The 21031-nt window shown below is 35.7% G+C and overlaps 1 protein-coding gene across 3 annotated transcripts in view; it reads right to left on the bottom strand.

Annotated features, from left to right (window-relative positions):
- Positions 1-21031, bottom strand: part of BRWD3 (bromodomain and WD repeat domain containing 3) — a 162992-nt gene that overhangs the window by 40566 nt on the left and 101395 nt on the right. For all 3 annotated transcript variants that reach the window (XM_044937371.2, XM_025276957.3, XM_025276958.3), the window contains 7 exons: positions 20708-20891; positions 17277-17370; positions 14965-15114; positions 12963-13039; positions 12209-12377; positions 10360-10473; positions 1524-1631 (listed from right to left, as the gene is read on the bottom strand). In XM_044937371.2, coding sequence (XP_044793306.1) covers positions 1524-1631; positions 10360-10473; positions 12209-12377; positions 12963-13039; positions 14965-15114; positions 17277-17370; positions 20708-20891 — 896 coding nt within the window. The remainder of the gene's footprint in view (positions 1-1523; positions 1632-10359; positions 10474-12208; positions 12378-12962; positions 13040-14964; positions 15115-17276; positions 17371-20707; positions 20892-21031) is intronic.

Below are 21031 nucleotides of genomic sequence, written 5' to 3' on the forward strand. Positions count from 1 at the left end.
AAACATCTACCCCTGTTTCAATGACTATGTCAAAGCTTTTGACTGTGTGGATCATAATAAACTGTGGAAAGCTCTTAAACAGATGGGAATACCAAACCATCTCACCTGTCTTCTGAGAAACCTGTATGCATGTCAAGAAGCAACAGTTGGAATCCTGTATGGAACAACTGATAGGTTCAAGATTGAGAAAGGAGTACAACAGGGCTGTCTGCTGTTACCCTGTTGGTGTAATCTATATGCTGAGCACATCATGAGAAATACCAGGCTGGATGAGTTACAAGCTGGAATCAAGATGGGCGGGAGAAACATCAACAACTTCAGATATGCAGATGATACCACTCTAATGGCAGAAAGTGAAGAGAAACTAATGGACCTCTTGATGAGGGTGAAGGAAGAGAGTGAAAGAGCTGGCTTAAAACTAAATATTAAAAAAAACTAAGATCATAGAATCTAGCCCCATTACTTCATGGCAAATATAGAGGGAAAGGTGGAAGTAGTGACAGATTTCCCCTTCTTGGGCTCTAAAATGATTGCAGATGATGACTACAGCCATGAAATCAGAAGAAATTTGCTTCTTGACAGGAAAGCTATGACAAACCTAGACAGTATGTTGAAAAGCAGAGACATTACTCTGCTGACAAAGGTCCGTACAGTCAAGGCTATGATCTTCCCAGTGGTCATGTACAGTTATGAGAGCTGGACCATAAGGAAGGTGGAGCATCAAAAAATTGATGCCTTCGAACTATAGTCCTGGAGAAGACTCCTGAGAGTCCCATGGACAGCAAGGAGATCAAACCAGTCAATCTTAAGGGAAATCAACCCTGAATACTCATTGGAAGGACTGACGCTGAAATTGAAATTCCACTATTTTGGTCATCTGATGTGAATAGCTGTCTCACTGGAAAAGTCCCTGATGCTGGGAAAGATCAAGAGCAGAATGAAAAGAGGTCATCAGAGGATGAGATGGTTGGATGGTATCACCAATGCAATGGACTTGAACTTGGGCAAACTTTGGGAGATGGTGAAGGATAGAGAGCCCTGGCATGCTGCCATCTTCCATGAGGTCACAAAAAGTTGGACACAACTGGGTGACAGAACAACAATAACCACAAAGTTATAGGTTTCTTAGGATTTATGATATTTACTATATCCTAAAGCTGCCAGAATCTTGAGGGTGTCTGTGGACCACACATGCAGTCAATTTATAGAGCCTTCAGAAAGCACAAAGCTGCTAAGGAAAATATCCACACCATGGAACTACTGCACTGCTCGAAGTACATGGTATACACCAGAGAACCTGAAGCCTGAAGGAAATTAGGTCAAATAAAGACAACAGGTGACATACAAATTCCAGGAAACAAAATGCGGCCCACAACATTCAGCTGTACAGGAGTATGGTACATCACCTTATCCTGGGCATACAATCAACACTGAAATATCCAGAAACTGAGAATAAGCATACAGGAAAGTAACTTAATTCCAAGATACTTCAAGTACACAGCTTATTAATTTGGCAAACTTACCCTGAGATCCATTTTATTCCATGGCTGTTTTTGTAAATTAACGCTGTATGTTTTTGATTTTCTTACAGCCCGTACATAAGCTTCATGTCCTTGCCTAAAATATATAAGCTAAAACAAAAAATAATGAGTTATTAAACAGCAGCATCCCATTTAGCCACTCTATACATCCCAATATATTCCCACAAATGTCCTCTTCGACTAACAAAATATGTAATTCTAATTTTGAAAAAAAAAATACAATAAAGTTACTTGTCAGCGTCAAATAATGTTCATTCAGTACTTACACCTATGCAGCCCTGCACTAAGCACTGCATAATAAAAACAGAGAGAAAGTGAAAGTTGCTCAGTGGTGCCCAACTCTTTGAAACCCTGTGGACTATACAGTCCATGGAATTATCTAGGCCAGAATACTGGAGTGGGTAACCTTTCCCTTCTCCAGGGGATCTTCCCAACCCAGGGATCGAACCCAGGTCTCCTGCATTTCAGGTGGATTCTTTACCAACTGAGCCACCAGAGAAGCCCAAAAATACTGGAGTGGATAGCCTATCCCTTCTCCAGGGGATCTTCCCGACCCAGGAATTGAACTGGGGTCTCCTGCATTGCAGGTGGATTCTTTACCAACTGAGCTTTCAGGGAAGCCCCAAAACACAATTCTCCTTCATAAATTTCTGAAGAAACAGACTAATGACAAATGTACACAAAAGCAGTCATCTTTTAAAATAATATATTTCAAACTATAATTGACATTCTAAAACATCAACATATTAATAGTGAGCCCATGTATGTGTGTGAACACACACATTTGTTGTTGCTGTTTAGTCGCTAAGTCTTATCTGATTCTTTTGCCACCCAATGGACTGTAGCCCACCAGGCTTCTCTCTCCATGTGATCTTCCTGGCAAGAATACTGGAGTAGGTTGCCATTTCTTCCTCCAGGGAATCTTCCCAACTCAGGGATTAAATCTGTGTCTCTTTTGTCTTCTGCACTGATACAGGGGGAGTTCTTTAACCACTGAGCCACCTAGGAAGTGTGTGTGTGTGTATATATATATATATATATATATATATATATAAAAGTATGTGTGTGTGTGTGTGTGTGTGTTAGTCATTCAGGTGTCCAACTCTTTGCGATCCCATGGTCTGTAGCCCATCAGGCTCCTCTGTCCATGGAATTCTCCAGGCAAGAATACTAGAGTGGAAAAAATAGACAGAGAAAAGGAAACAGTCCCATTCACCATTGCAACAAAAAGAATAAAATACTTAGGAATAAAGGTACCTAAAGAAACAAAAGATGATGAAAGGAAGAAAGAAATGAAAGAAATCAAAGATGACAAAAATAGATGGAGAAATATACCATGTTTGTGGATTGGAAGAATCAATATAGTGAAAATGAATATACTACACAAAGCAATCTATAGTTTAAATGCAATTCCTATCAAGCTACCAATAGTATTTTTCACAGAACTACAAAAAATAATTTCAAAATTTGTATGGAAACACAAACAACCTTGAATAGCCAAAGCAATCTTGAGGAAAAAGAATGGAACTGGAGGAATCAAGCTTCCTGACTTCAGACTATATGACAAACATACAGTCATCAAGACAGTATGGTACTGGCACAAAGGCAGAACTATAGATCAATGGAACAAAATAGAAAGCCCAGAGAGAAATCCGTGCACCTATGGACTCCTTATCTTTGACAAAGGAAGGGAAAATATACAAGGGAGAAAAGACAATCTCTTTAACAAGCGGTGCTGGGAAAACTGGTCAACCATGTGTAGAAGAATGAAACTAGAACACTGTCTAACACCATGCAGAAAGATAAACTCAAAATTGAGTAAAGATCTAAATGTAAGGCCAGAAACTATAAAACTCCTAGAGGAAAATATAGGCAGAACACTCTCTGACATAAATCACATCAAGGTCCTCTATGACTCACCTCCCAGAGTAATGGAAATAAAAACAAAAATAAACAAATGGGACCTAATTAAACTTAAAAGCTTTTTCACAACAAAGGAAACTATAAGCAAGGTGAAAAGACAGCCTTCAGGATGGGACAAATAGTAAACGAAACAACTGACAAAGAATTAATCTTCAAAATATACAAGCAGCTCATGCAGCTCAATACCAGAAAAATAAACAGCCCAATCAAAAAGTGGGCAAAAGACTTAAACAGACATTTCTCCAAAGAAGATACAGATGTCTAATAAACACATGAAAAGATGCTCAACATCACTCATTATTAGAGAAATGTAAATCAAAACCACAATGAGGTATCATCTCATGCTGGTCAGAATGGCCGCCATCAAAAAGTCTACAAACAATAAATGGGAGAGGGTGTGGAGAAAAGGGAACCCTCTTACACTGTTGGTGAGAATGCAAAGTGGCACAGCCAATATAGAGAACAGTATGGAGATTCCTTAAAAAACTGGAAATAGAACTGCCATATGACCCAGCAATCCCACTGCTCGGCATACACATCAAGGAAACCAGAATTGAAAGAGACACGTGTACCCCAATGTTCATTGCAGCACTATTTACAATAGCTAGGACATGGAAAGCAACCTAGATGTCTATCAGCAGACAAATGGATAAGGAAGTTGTACATACATATACACAATGGAATATTACTCAGCTATAAAAAAAGAACACATTTGAGTCAGTTCTAATGAGGTGGATGAGACTGGAGCCTATTACACAGAGTGAAGTAAGTCAGATAGAGAAATACCAATACAGTATATTAACACATATATATGGAATTTAGAAAAATGGTAACGACAATCCTATATGCTAGGCAGCAAAAGAGACACAGATGTAAAGAACAGACTTTTGGACTATGTGGGAGAAGGAGAGGGTGGGATGATATGATAGAATAGCATTGAAACATGTATATTACCATAATGACCAGTACACGTTTGATTCATGAAGCAGAGAAGCTGGTGCTCTGGGACAATCCAGAGGGATAGGGTGAGGAGGAAGGTGGGAGCAGGGGGGGTGGTTCAGGATGGTGGGACACATGTGCACATGTGGCTGATTCATGTCATTGTATGGCAAAACCGACATAATATTGTAAAGTAATTATTCCCCAACTAAAAATTATTTAAAAAAAAAGAATACTAGTGTGGGTAGCTATTCCCTTCTCCAGGGGATCTTTCCAACCCAGGGATTCAACCAGGGTCTCCTGCACTGTAGGCAGATTTTTTTTTACCATCTGAGCCACCAGGGAAGCCTGTCTGTGTGTGTATACCACAGTCTACTGCTAAATACAGTAATTTCCCAATTAAAATTGTTCTTTTTCAAAAATTAACATCAGAAGTGGCATAGTATGAAAGAAAAATTAATCCAAGTGTTTGGTAAAACCCTTTGCCTCCTTAAGACAGCATTCACTATCATATAGATTCATTAAAAAAGTTTATTTCCCACAATAAGTCTTTTTTCAACCTCACACACTACTGACAGGTTTGAATCACCTCCCAACCACAAAAGTCTTAGTTTCCTTTAAAGCTAGGAATACTAGATCTGACTCAACAATCAGCAAACATTTCACAAGTAAGTGCCACTCTGGATACAGCTTATCGTCCCAAGCATGTGCCCACCAGGGTAGAACAATGCCAGAGTGAATGGCCTTGCACAGTATTGGTCCTCAAATACCCCTGGGGGCACTCTGTACCTGAGAAGCTAAAGAACAGCTTGCATGTAAAACAGGTAAGTAGGTCTACCCTTCTTGTACACGTAGCTACTTCCTAATAGCAGACCCATTTTGGAGAAGTTTTTCCCACTCTACTTCATTGATTTATTATTACTACAAACACCTCACAATCATTACACAGAGGCAACTCTAGGGACAGGGAAAAAGTCAGGAGACCTGATTGCTGTTCGTGCTACCTTTATAGGCCATGTGACTCTGGTCTTTCACATGCTCACCTATCAAATGAAGAGAACATTCTGTTGCCAGGTGTGTTTTAAAGATTGATAACAATAACAAGAGATAGAGAAGCATGCCTCAGGTACTATCCTAAATGCCTTACAAATATCCATTAATTTAATCCTTCTCAGAACCCTATAAGGTAGATACCTTTTATCCCCATTGTACAGTTGAGGAAACTAGGGCACAGAGAGGTTAAGTAATTAGTCAAAATTTGGTCAAAATCTTGTTTCATGCACCTCAATGTTCACTGCAGCACAATTTACAATAGTCAGAACATGGAAGCAAACTAAATGCCCATCAACAGTGGAATGGATTAAGAACATGTGGTACATATATGCAATGGAATATTAATCATTTACAAAAAAGAATGAAATAACGCCATTCGCAGCAACATGTATGAACCTAGAGATTATACTCAGTGAAGTAAGTCAAACAGAAAGGCAAATATCATATCACTTATTTGTGGAATCTAAAAAAGATACAAATGAACTTATTTACACAACAGAAGTAAAGTCACAGATACAGAAAACAAACTTATGGTTATCAGGGATAAGGAGGAAATGGATAAATTGGGAAATCAAACTGACATATACATATACTATATATAATATAGATAACTAATAAGAACCTACTACATAGCACAGGAAATACTATTCATTACTCTGTAATATCCTATATGTAAAAAGAATCTGATAAGAAAAGTGGATATATGTATAACTGATTCACTTTGCTGTACACTTGAAGCTAACACAACATTGTTAATTAACTATATTCCAATAAAGATTTTTAAAAAGTAAAAAAAAAAAACCAAACATGTTTATACAATAATTTTAAAGTGGTGGTAGAGATAAACAGAAGAAAGTAACACAAAAAATACCATACTATAGAGATTTCTAAAATACTCTGACATGTATCTATCAACACTAAGTCAGAATTTCTAATAGTTAAAAATACAGGTAAAATTTTTAAAGGTTTAAATATTAGTATACAAACACAGGGGCTTCCCTGGTGGCTCAGATGGTAAAGAATCTGCCTACAGTGCCAGAACTCAGGTTCAATCCCTGGGTCAGGAAGATGCCCTGGAGAAGGGAATGGCTACCTACTTCAATATTCTTGCCTGGAGAATTCCATGGAAAGAAGAGCCTGGCAGGCTATAGTCCATGGGGTCACAAAGAGAGAGACACAACTAATGACTAAAACACATGCACACATAAACACAACTGCAGTGGTTAATAAAAAAATTCATTACCATGCTTACCAATAACATGATAAACATGTTATTCAGTTATCCTTTATTGTTTATTTCTGTACTCAACAAATATTGAACAAATATGTACATACGTACAGGGCACATAATCAAAATAAAATCTTTTCCCTCAAGGATATGGACAGACGTGTAGATATACAATGCATGGCAGAAAGTAATATGTATCATGAGAGAAATAATTTAGATGTGAAAGTTCATGAAGAACAAGTGGAAGCAAATGGAAAGTAGGGATAACACGCAGAAGTTGGTATTTAAGTTAAACCTTGAAAAATGAGCACTTTGAGAGGTAATGATGCGTAGGTAGGAATATTCCAGGCAAAATAATGAAGACTTAACATTTAAAAAGTAATGCTGTCATTAAGAGAATGATTATATAAAAAGTATATTTCTGCCCTTATGAGTTCTTTAAAAACAGTCTTTAATTCACACATTTCATTGTTTGATTTACTTATACACCTTTCCGATTACCTGAACAACTGTCATTACCTAACACACATTAATCTTGAAACATATAAGCATGTGCTAAGTTTAATAAAATAGAAGGAAAGGTAAATACATTCCTATAGAAGAGAAAGGAGTCTCAGATCACAGAGTATACAAATTCTTATTCTGTTCTAAGATTAATTCAAAAATATTTCTCCATGCTCCCATATAAAAGGCAATAAATACAAGAAACTTGATTTTGGATAGGCCCCTATAAAGCTCTTCTAACTTTTTTCATACAACATTCCTTCAGAGCATGTTTTACTAAAATAACCACACAAATATTTGCTCAAAAGTCCAACACATATAAAAAAAAAACACACTTAGGCAAGGAGACATTTTAATAAAATCAAAACATATTCAGCAAGTAATAGCTTAATTGTAAGGTTACTACTCCACAGCTGTCTCGCAAAGTACCTATAAAAGACAATTATAGAAATGTTTGGTGAAATTGTTATATGGCCCAAGACATTTAGAACCATTTCCAAGGTTTTGCTCCTTCTTTGTTACAATGATAATATCGCTTTCCTATTATCTGTCTTAAGTTGAAAACTGTGGGTAAACATTTGATGATTCAAAAATGAATGATTAGTCAATGTATCTAATTGACTATACAAGAAACTATACAAGTCAACTAGGGCTCAAAATATAATAATGCTACCATAATTTTTACAAGAAAATCAAATTTTGTCACTGTATAGAATTTAAATCAATTTTTGACTGAAATATGACTGTTACTCGATCACTGGTACAGTAGGAAGGCCTTGTTTGTGAAATGACATTCTCCTGAGCACCAAAAGGGGTGATTATCCGCTATAATATTTTCTATCAGGTTGACTACTGGCTTCTTTAAAAAAAATATTAGGACTTGATTAGGATTTAAAACACACTGACAATGAAAAATCAGAGAGAAAAATTAAGGAATCAATCCCATTCAGCACTGGAACAAAAGAATAAAATATCTAGGAATAAACCTACCTAAGGAGACAAAAGAACTGTATACTGAAAACTGTAAGACACTGATGCAAGAAATCAAAGACAACATAAACAGATGGAGAGATACTCCATGTTTCTGGGCTGGAAGAATCAATATTGTGAAAATGACTGTAGTACCAAATGCAATCTACAGATTCAATGTGATCCCTATCAAATTACCAATGGCATTTTTTACAGAACTAGAACAAAAAAAAATTCACAATTCATATGGAAACACAAAAGATCCTGAACAGCCAAAGAAATCTTGAAAAAGAAGAATGGAGCTGGAGGAATCAACCTTTCTTACTTCAGACACTACCCCAAAGCTACAGCCATCAAGACAGTACAGTACTGGCACAAAAATAGAAAAACAGACCAATAGAAAAAGATAGAAAGCCCAGAGATAAGCCCATGCACCTATGTGTACCTTATTTTTGACAAAGGAGGCATGAATATACAATGGGACAAAGATAGCCTCTTCAGTGAGTGGTGCTGGGAAAACTGGACAGCTATTTGTAAAAGGGTGAAATTAGAACACTTCTTAACACCATACACAAAGATAAATTCAAAATGGATTAAAGACCTAAATGTAAGACCAGAAATGATTAAACTCTTAGAGGAAAACATAGGTGGAACCCTCTATGACATAAATCACAGCAAGGTCCTCTATGACTCACCCCCAGAATAATGGAAATAAAAAACAAAAATAAACAAGTGGTACCTAATTAAACTTAAAAGCTTTTGCATAGCAAAAGAAACTATAAACAAGGTGAAAAGGCAACCCTAAGAATGGGAGAAAATAATAGCAAATGAAACAACTGACAAATAATTAATTTCTAAAACATATAAGCAGCTCATACAACTTAATACCAGAAAAACAAACAATCCAATCAAAAAGTGGGCAAAAGACCTAAACAGATATTTCTCCAAAGCACACATATATGTGTATGATAACAAACACATAAAAAGATGCTCAACATTGCTCATTATTAGAGAAATGCAAATCAAAACTATAAAGGGATATCACCTCACACTGATCAGAATGGCCATCATCAAAAAGTCTACAAACAACAAGTGCTGGAGAGGGTGTGGAGAAGAGGGAATCCTCTTACACTGTTGGTGGGAATGCAAACTGGTACAGCCACTATGGAGAACAGTATAGAGATTCTTTTAAAATCTAGGAATAAAAGTACCATATGAGGCAGCAACACAACTACTATGCATATACCCTGAGGAAACCAAAATTGAAAAAAGACACATAAACCCCAATGTTCACTGTAGCACTATTTACAATAGCTAGAACTTGGCAGCGACCTAGATGTCCATTGACATATGAATGGATAAAGAACCTGTGGTACATATATATAATGGAATATTACTCAACTATAAAAAGGAAAGAATCTGAGTCAATTCTAATAAGGTGGATGAACCTAGGATGAACCTGTTATACAAAGTGAAGTAAGTCAGAAAGAGAAAAGCAAATATCATATACAAAGACATATTTATGAAATCTAGAAAGATGGTACTGATGAAATTATTTGCAGGGCAGCAATGGAGACTTATGGACATGGTGTAGGGGAAGGAGAGGGTGGACTCTATGGAGACAGTGACATGGAAGCTTATTATTACCATTTGTAAAAATGATACCCACTGGGAATTTGCTGTATGACTCAGGGAACTCAAACCAGGGTTCTGTAACAAACTAGAGGGGTAGGGTGGGGTGGGGAGGGAGATGGGAAGGAGGTTCAAGAGGGAGGGGATATATGTATACCTATGGCTGATTCATGTTAACATTTGGCAGAAATCAATATAATTCTGTAAAGCAATTACCCTTCAATAAAAAATAAATAAATATTAAAAAAAACTTAGGACTTGATTAGGATTCAAAATACCACTCAATTCAACTATGGGGCAATTAAGATAAAAACAAAGAAAATTATGTTCATGGCATCACAAGCCAATCAATTTATCTCAATGTTCATTGAGCATACATGAAATTAAAGACTCTGTGTCAGGTCCTACAAAGGACACAAAAATTAGTAAGATTCAGTCACTGTACACAAGAAATATATAATTGAGCAGCACACTTAAGATGGCATACATATAACTATGATAGAATTGAGAATATTAAAGTGAATGCTCTTGAGATTACAAGAGAAAAATGTTACAATAGGAAACAATTACCTCATCTCCCATCTGTGGGACAAATGGTGAACGTCGTGGTATGGTATCCAAGATCCACTGAGGGGCAAACCATTCTTCATTGGGCTCTCCTGCCATAGAAACTAGTCCTCCTTTCTAAAATAGAGTTCACAAATTTATAAACTTTAATATATGAACAGTTACAGGAAAAATCACAAGTAGAAAATGGTAAAAAAAAAATCAGGTTATAATAAAACAAAATATATGCATTTTAAACATTTTAATTACCAATTAATTATTGACAACTTTTGTACCAATAAAACAGTCAAGTGAGTAACCTGTTGCTCAATTTTGGTTGACAGATAATATGACACTATATACTATCTAAAAACCATAAATGTCACTCTTCATGCCCCTGCTGCTGCTGTTACTGCTGAGTCGCTTCAGTCGTGTCCAACTCTGTGCGACCCCATAGACGGCAACCCACCAGGCTCCCTCGTCCCTGGGATTCTCCAGGCAAGAACACTGGAGTAGGTTGCCATTTCCTTCTCCAATGCATGAAAGTGAAAAGTGAAAGTGAAGTCGCTCAGTTGTGTCCGACTCTTAGTGACCCCGTGGACTGTAGCCTACCAGGCTCCTCTGTCCATGGGATTTTCCACGCAAGAGTACTGGAGTGGGGTGCCATTGCCTTCTCCATCATGCCCCTAGTATGTCATATAAATTCAAACACAAGTAACACAATAACTTTTTGCCAAGAAAATGGCGACCATCAAGAAGATAATTCTGTCTACTAAAGCAAGAAGTTAGAGCATGCACATATGCATATTTAAATTAGTATTCAAAGAATTACATGGATTAAGTTTTTATATCATTCAAATGAAATTATAGTGGAGAAAAATCCATCACTGGGGTGAAATAAAAACACAAAGAAATATAAGAGCCCTACAGGATTTACAACATCCCTCCATTTTACAAGTCAACAATGTATAGAAATGTATTACTCGGAACACTGACAAGAATAATCCTTTCATACTATAGTAGCTTATTTAAAACTCTACTACATTTTAACAAACTGTTAATATGTTTTAATTTAATAATTAAAATAATGAAAATATTCTAGCTTCTACTTTTAAAAATTTAAAAATGTCTTTACATTTCAAAGTCATTATATATAATTTTACTTAGTTTCTCAGATGGGATATTATGTTTAGAGAAACATGAAGTGTTATTGCTAAATATTTAAGTGAAAGAAAGTCAAAGTGTTAGTTGCTCAGTCATGCCCAACTTTTTGTGACCACATGGACGGGGGTCCAACAGGATCCTCTGTCCATGGAATTCTCCAGGCAAGAATACTGGAGTGGGTAGCCATTCACTTCGCCAGGGTATCTTCCAGACCCAGGGATCAAACCCCGGTCTCCTGCATTGCAGGCAGATTCTTTACCATCTGGGCCACTGTGCTGTGTGCTTAGTTTGACTCTTTGTGACCCCATGGACTGTAGCCCACCAGGTTCCTCAGGCTCCTCTGTCTATAAGGATTCTCCAGGCAAGAATACTGGAGTGAGCAGCCATGCCCTCCTTCAGGGGATCTTCCCAAACCAGGGATTGAACCCAGGTCTCCTGCAGTGTAGGTAGATTCTTGACCGTCTGAGCCACCAGGGAATCCCAGGAATATTAGAGTGGGTAGCCTATCCCTTCTCCAGGGGATCTTTCCAACTCAGGAATTGAACTGGGGTCTCCTGCATTGGAGGTGGACTCTTTACCAGCTGAGCTACCAGGGAAGCCTATATGAACCACTAGGGAAGCCCAAATATTCAAATATCAGAGACAAAATCAACAACCAAAAAAAAAAAAAAAAAAAAACACAAAACAAAAAATGTGTAAACTCACAAACCTTCTTTCTAGTCTGTTTAGGCTTCTTCTGCCTTTCTTCAAGTGACTTCAAATTTTCCTCCTCAGAGCTGCTGCATATTTTCTGTGTTGCCTGTCTTGTTTGCCTTTTTGGAGGTTGCAAATTTATTCCAGCATCTGCTGTCCAATCAGAATATTCACTTGATGAATCACTGTACATAAATCAAAATTATGAATACATAAGTTTAGAAAAGGAATAGTTTTGCTTCATGATTGAAAGATGATCATTTTGTAATCAAACAGTATTATAAATGACATTGTTTGATTTTGTTCTGACCAAAGACAAAATAAATCAATATAGAATTTTGACCATTACCTAAGTGATTTTAATGAAATGATTCTTGGATAAAGTATAATGCTTAATTTCCCATAACAGTATTTAAAATTCAAAATTCCTGTCCAAACCACAAAAACTTCTTTAAATAAAAATGTTCCTTATCCCTAGAAATGCTTAAATATAGTTGTTTTAACCCTGAAATAAATACAGATAGCCTGCCAAGATGTTGAATCTTGGATTTACAAAGAATCTTACTTTAGGGATGAGGGAACTAAATTCCATGTGCAAAAAGATATTGGTAGAGCCAGGATAACACAACAGATCTCTGGGCTTCCAACCTAGTACTCTTTTTACTATAAATACTATTTTAACTGGATTTACCAAATTTCTATAAGAACATACATAATTTCACATTAAAACCATCAAATAATTTTGACCAAATCAAAACCATTAAAACTACCTGGAGGAACTTTCACTTTGCCATTCAATAACAGGATCCTCTATAGAAGCATCACTTGTGCCAACTGTTTCATCTTCCTGGAAGAAAGAGCCAGCAATTGAGATATACGGTTATTATTAACTAGTATATTATTAATTAGCATTATTAATTATTAATTAGCATTTGTTTCATAAAACGTTTTGTATTCTTCCCTCCAAAAAAAAAGTTCTGGTTAAAATGTACATAATCATTATTCTATATAACTCACAACTAAGCCTACCAAGTATTTAAAGATTTCTAGCATCTACTATCTTATTGATATGAGGCATCTATTATTATTTCAAAGGTTCAGTAGATTCCTTAAGAATCCCAAATATAACTCTCTTAAATTTTGTTAAATTTTTTTTTTCAATTTAAGTATAGCTGATTTACAAGGTTGTGTTAGTTTCAGGTATACAACACAGTGATTCAGTTTTTTTTTTTTAGTTTTCTTTTTTTTTAATTTTATTTTATTTTTTAACTTTACAATATTGTATTGGTTTTTACCATATATCAAAATGAATCCGCCACAGGTATACGTGTGTTCCCCATCCTGAACCCTCCTCCCTCCTCCCTCCCCATACCATCCCTCTGGGTTGTCCCAGTGCACCAGCCCCAAGCATCCAGTATCATGCATCGAACCTGGACTGGAGACTCGTTTCATACATATACACATATGTTTGTATACATATAAAAATATATTCTTGTTCAGATTCTTTTCTTATAGAAAGCCATTATTTTTTAAAAAATCTATATAAAAAAGATAAAAATACTTATATGTTTCTACCAAGTTAGCCTAATTACTTTCTATAAAAAAGTTAATAAGCCTTTTATTACATAAGATCTCAAACATACCAAAGTAGAGAAAGTAGATAACACCCTTCTATATACAATCACCAGTTTAGACAGTATCACATTGCCTATTTTATTGTATATATACTTTTACCAACTGCCTCATATCTCAGGGATTATTTTTTGGGGAAAAAAAGCATTTCTACTATAAATATTTATTAACAGCAGGAAACATTTTTAAAGCACAACCACAATTATTATACTGAAAAGACAATATCAATTCCTGATTAAGTGATAATTCTTTGCAGATCAGGATTTTCATGAACAGGGGTAGAGAAGGAGGCATAGCATTGATAAGAATTAAAGGACTGTGAATGCTGGGAGAAGAATGGGGGTACCATATATTGTCAGTACATAATGAAGCCTTCATTGTTCATTTAACAATGACAGTTGTTTAAAAGAACAAAAGCAAAGGACTGAAGAAGAGAGGAACATGAAAAAAAGAACTGCTATGGTCTTTATTCCATTACCATGAAAAGGGTTAGGTCTGCGAAAAATCATTACTCAATAATCTCCATGACGAGTAAAGTCAACAATAACAGAAAACATGTATATTATGATTACCCAGTGAACAAGTTCTGGGACTGTATAACTAGTTATCTCTGTTAATATTTACTTTTTTTCATTTCTAGGCAGATTTCCTCTCACTCTCTTTTCTGTCCCGAAGTCAAATTTTTCCTGGCATGTTTGATATCCTCAACCAAGATAATATCTTAGGTACAAATAAGAGAAGATACCTAAAGGAATTTGATATAATGCTTAATTTGCCTACTAAATGCCTTATTAAAGAATAATCCTCTTATAAGAAAGTTATTTAAATAATTTTCTATTAAGGTGACCCTTAAAAGTAAATCCAGATTTTATCAAATTCCTGTTTCTTTTGTGATGTGTAGATCTTCAGCCTTCCATAGACAAAAAGAACTTTGAAAAGGAATCTAGGTATCAGATATTCATTAACTTCTTTGTGATTTTACAAGATCTCAGATACTGACTTCATTGATGGTATCATGTTATTAAATTTAATTGAAAAAGCAATATTGACAAAGCAAAAACAATAAAAAGTAAATCCAAAATGATGATATTAACTGGGAAACAAAAAATTACACTAAATAAATAATAGCAGATATCTAACCTCTGAGGAGCTATCTGAATCTTCCTGTACACCTGAATTTTGACATGATGCTCGTGAATTATGTTCTATGTTGGATCGTGTTTGGTAAGTATGTTGTCGTTTGCGTTGTGTTCTTCGTAAAGACCGCCCATAGCTAGGCTGATAATCACTCTGTAAAACAGAAGGAAAACAAATTAAAAAAAATGAAAAGCTCTGTGAATATGCACAAAAGAATATATATAAAGCAAATCAATTGAGCAGGGGTAGAGTAAGGGTGGAGGTGACAGACAGGAATGAATACTCAAAAGAAAACCCAAGATATACTTTTACACTACATTTTTATATAAAATATATTTCATTTCTATATATTTAACCCATTTCCATTAATATTGATTACTTTCCTATTTTGAAAACATTGTGATCAAATTAGACAGTGCTGAAACTTTAAGCTAGAAGAATTTGTCCAGAATTTACATATACCATATTATCTACAAATTATTATAGGATAAAGCAAGCTATCTATCTATCTATATATATATATAATTCTTAATATAACATGTATTTCTTTAGTTCTATAAAAACTACATTCAGTAAACAAGTCAAAATAAAAATGTAATTTTTAACAACTAAAACATAAAACTGTTTTATTCTAAACTTTACAAGTATAAAATATTATTATTGATATATGTCAAACCTATAACCCTAATATGTCATCAGAAGTTAACAATTTTAGAGTTCTTATGAATCAGTATCAAGGGCCAGGTCTTTATCTTATGTGTAAATGTTTCTCATTTTCTGTATAAATAAAAATGCTTACAGAGTCAACTCCCCTGTTTATTAGTCTTAGACAAGTCTGATGTCTGATAAATCAGCTTAGCAGGAAAAAAGAATATAAATCATGGATATGAGCTATTCATAATCTCTAAGAAAATAATCTTATCAGAGAATATCAAATAAACTAATAAAATCTGAATAGAAATGAAGAAAATGGGTATCAAAATGATCTAAGAATATTTAGAGATAGTAATATACTACCTAAAACTGTTTATTGATACTGAAAAACATTTAAAATTCAGCATCCATCCCCTATATTTGTTTAATAAAATTAAAATCAACCTAGACTTCCCTATTTATCATACTCTTTAGGAGTTACATTTATTAGATCTGGGAACAAAACTATATATTCTTATGTGCCTAGTTTGTTCAAGCTCTAAGAACTAGTAAGGGGTTTTCCTATTGTTGTTGTTCAGTTGTTAAGTTGTGTCCAACTCTTTGTGACCCCATGGGCTGTGGACCACCAGGTTTCTTTGTCCATGGGACTTCCCAGGCAAGAATACTGGAGTGGATACCCATGCCCTTCTCCAGGGGTATTTCCAACCCAGGGATGGAACCCATGTCTCCTGCATTGGAAGGTGGATTTTTTTTTTTAATTTAAATTTATTTATTTTAATTGGAGGCTAATTACTTTACAATATTGCATTGGTTTTGCCATACATCAACATGAATCCGCCATGGGTGTACACATGTTCATCCTGAACCCCCCTCCCACCTTGCTCCCCATACCAACCCTCTGGGTCATCCCAGTGCACCAGCCCCAAGCATCCTATATCGTGCATCGAACCTGGACTGGCCTACTGAGCCACTTGAGAATTGGTAAGGGGTTTACTATGTACCTAATGGAGTACAGGCTCTTACTCCCTGATTACAAGTTTCTACTGGTATATATTAATCTTGCTAATGTATAGATCAGATTTTGCACCTATTTAGGTAGGCCAGAAGTAAGCCTATAGCAGGGGTAAGCAAACTTTTTCTGTAAAGGGTCAGAGTATAAATGTTACGGCTTTGCAGGTGATATGATCTCTGTGGTAACTACTCAACTCCATAGAGCATGAAAGCAGCCATAGACAATATATAAATAGGTATAGCTGTGTTCCAATAATACTTTATTAATAGGAATAGGCAGTAGACCAGATTTAGTCCATGGGCAGCAGTTGGTCAACCTCTGGCCTAGGGTATCTCAGCATTTGTTTTACATTGTGATTAGTGATCAGGCAATAATTTTCAGGTTCTACTTTAACCAAATGAAAATATTTTTTTTTTATTTTAATGCAAATATCTTATACCTACAATAACCACGTCCTAGACTTAAGGGGATAGTCTTAATGCTGTGCAATTTTATCCTTATTAATAATAATATCTCAATATGGGGTTCAAAAAATAGTTTCCCTATATATAGACACCTATCAAAATAATCATTTAATACATAATGGCCACCTTTCAAACACTGGTATTTGCAAATAGTGTATTGCAGAGTATTTTGTAGCTAAACTTACCCTTTGGGTAGTATAAGATGGTTTTTTCTTCTTTTCAACTGTATAAAGACTGATTTCTATGTCACCTTTTACAGTTCGACATTCTTCCTGAACCCTAGTAATAAATTGAAGGTCAAAGTAATAGAAGATCATCAAAAAGCAAACCAAATGGTTTAAAATCAAATAATAAAAACATTTTTAAATGTAAAACTGGACATCTTAACCATTCTAGGTGTATAATTCAGTGGTACTGTTGACATTTACAAAGTTGTGTAACCAACTGAAACTTTTTCATCACTCCAAACATAAACTTTGTAACTATTAAGCAATAACTCTATCTCTCCTCCTACCAGTGCCTGTTAACTGCCAGTCTACTTTATGCCTCTATCAATTTGTCTACTTTAGATATTTTATATAAACAGAATTATACATTATTTGCCCCTTTGTGTCTCGCTTATTTCATTTAGAATAATATTTTTGATGTTCAAGCATGTAGCAAGTATGAGAAGTTTATACGGCTGAATTTCATTCCACTGAAGTACATTGTTGTTGTTGTTCAATCGCTCAGTCGTGTCTGACTCTTTGCGACCCCATGGACTGCAGCATGACAGGCTTCCATGTCCTTCACCAACTCCTGGAGCTTGCTCAAACTTATGTCTGTTGGGAAGGTGATGCCATCCAATCATCTCATTCTCTGTCATCCCCTTCTCCTGCCTTCAATATTTCCCAGCATCAGGGTCTTTTCCAATGAGTGAGCTCTTTGCATCATGTGGCCAAAGTACTGGAGCTTGAGTTTCAGCATCAGTCCTTCCAGTGAATATTCAGGACTGATTTCCTTTAGGATTGACTGCTTTGATCTCCTTGGAGTCCAAGGGACTTTCAAAGAGTCTTCTCCAACATCACATTCAAAAGCATCAATTTTTTGGCACTCAGCCTTCTTTATGGTCCAACTCTCAAAACCATACAGGACTGCTGGAAAAACCATAGCTTTGACTACAAGGACTTTGGCAGCCAAGTAATGTCTCTGCTTTTTAATACACTGTCTAGGTTTATCATAGCTTTTCTTCCAAGGAGCATCTTTTAATTTCACGGCTCAGTCACCTTCTGCAGTGATTTTGGGGCCCAAGAAGATAAAGTGTCTCAGTGTTTCCATTGTTTCCCCATCTATTTGCCATGAAGTGATGGGACCCAATGACACGATCTTAGTTTTTTTAAACGCTTAAGCCAGCTTTTTCACTCTCCTCTTTCACTTTCATCAAGAGGATCTTTAGTTCCTCTTCACTTTCAGCCATAAGGGTGGTGTCATCTGCATATCTGAGGTTATTGATATTTCTCCTAGCAATCTTGATTCCAGTTTGAGCTTCATCCAGCCCAGCATTTCGCATGATGTACTCTGCATATAAGTTAAATGAGCAGGTGACAATATATAGCCTTGATATACTCCTTTGCCAATTTTAAACCATTCCGTTGTTTCATATTTGGATCTAACTGTTGCTTCTTGACCTGCTTACAGGTTTCATAGGAGGCAGGTAAGGTGGTCTGGTATTCCCATCTCTTCAAGAATTTTCCACAGCTTGCTGTGATCCACACAGTCAAGGCTTTGGCGTAGTCAAAGAAGCGAAGTAGGTGTTTTTTCTGGAAATCTCTTGCTTTTTCTATGATCCAATGGATGTTGGTAATTTGATCTCTGATTCCTCTGCCTTTTCTAAATCCAGCTTGAACATCTGGAAGTTCTCAGTTCACGTACTGTTGAAACCTAGCTTGGAGAATTTTGAGCATTACTTTGCTAGCATGTGAAATGAGTGCAGTTGTGTGGTAGTGTGAACATTCTTTGGCACTGCCCTTCTTCGGAATTGGAATGCAAACTGAACTTTTCGTGGCCACTGCTGAGTTTTCCAAATTTGCTGGCATATTGAGTGCAGCACTTTAACAACATTTGGATTTGAAATAGCTCAACTGGAATTCCATCACCTCCACTAGCTTTGTCTGTAGTGATGCTTCCTAAGGCCCACTTGACTTCACACTCCAAGATGTCTGGCTCTAGGTGTGATCACACCATTGTGGTTATATGGGTCATTAAGATCTTTTTGTATAGTTTTTCTGTGTAATCTTGCCACCTCTTCTTAATATCTTCTGCTTCTGTTAGGTCCATACTGTTTCTGTCCTTTATTGTGCCATCTTTGCATGAAATGTTCCTTTGGTATCTCTAATTTTCTTGAAGAGATCTCTAGTCTGTCCCATTCTATTGTTTTTCTCTATTTCTTTGCATTGATCACTTAGGAAGTCTTTCTTACCTCTCCTTGCTATTTTCTGGAACTACAATCAGTTGGGTATATCTTTCCTTTCCTCCTTTGCCTTTCGGGTCTCTTTTCTCAGTTGTATGTTAATGACTCCTCAGACAACCATTTTGCCTTGTTGCATTTCTTTTTCTTGTGGATGGTTTTGATCACCACCTCCTGTACAATGTTACAAACCTCTAACCATAGTACTTCAGGCACTGTATCAGATCTATCACATTTTATTTATCTATTCATCTATTGACTTATATTTGAATCGTTTCTACCATTCAGGTATTATGAATAATGCTAAATAAATATTGGCATACAAATATCTGAGTCCCTGCTTTCAATTCTACTTTTAACACTTTGAGCAGAGAATTACATTAAATTGTTGTACTGCCAGGGGGTAGCATTCAGTTCATAAATTAGCCATGTCTCCCTTTTTCTTATTACTGTTAAAGAAATATTAAGGTGAAACCAAATTAATTTTGCTACTTGTTGGCTCAGCTTGTGAAAACGTCTACTGGGAAGATATCATGATTTAAATGGATTTTATAGGTCCTCTGTCAATGTGCTTTCTCTTTTCCAAATATATTTTCAGTTGTTGTGCATTATTTGAAGTCAATATTATAGTAAATGTTAAGGTTTACAGATAAAGATAGGGATTCCAAGTTTGAAATTCATCCTAATGAAATCATTTCATCCAAAGAAGTCTACTTAAATATATTTCTAAAAATACACTATGCACTGGGCTCTACTATATATCTGTACTGCACTCCCAAACTGTTCCAATTTTGAGTTTCCTCAGAACCACTGTTGAATTTTTGGGTCCATGTATCATTGACATATTACTCACATATGGCTTCATGTTCTTACTTAATAATATTTTATTCTTATCTTCTAACCTAGACTATAAACTCAAAGAAGACAGAGATCATGTTTTTCACTTTTCATTATTCCCCAACCCATTTAGTAACAAGCTAAGAAAATTTAAGATAATCTTTAAATAGTTGTTATGGAATGAACGAATGGAATAATGTGGAAAAAATAATGCATGACTCAGCTAAATTAAAAAAAAAATTCTTAGTTATTAGCCTAACATAGTACATTTTAATTTATTTACTAAAAAAGAAAACTCTCAATGTTCTTATGAATGTTACCATATTGACTCACCTACTAACCCCATTATTTAGTTCATTGACTACCACTCTTCTGCTCCATGCCATGAGATCTCGTTCAGTGGCCATCTGGCTTCTAGGAGCATTGTTATGCATTTGTCGGACACCTTCAATCTGACCACTACGTCGCAGTCCAATATTTGGGGGAGCAGATATGTCCATATCTGGATTTCTCAGAGCTAAAACAAAAACAAAGGAATGCTCCATGCTCTGAGCAAAGAAAAATACCAAACTTTTCCAGATCAGAGCTCTAAATAAAATAAGAGATTCAAAGATAATACTGCTAGACAATATTGCTGTTCCTTTAATATATTTTCTG

Source organism: Bubalus bubalis, chromosome X (genome assembly GCF_019923935.1).
Source record: "Bubalus bubalis isolate 160015118507 breed Murrah chromosome X, NDDB_SH_1, whole genome shotgun sequence".
Lineage (NCBI taxonomy): Eukaryota > Metazoa > Chordata > Mammalia > Artiodactyla > Bovidae > Bubalus > Bubalus bubalis.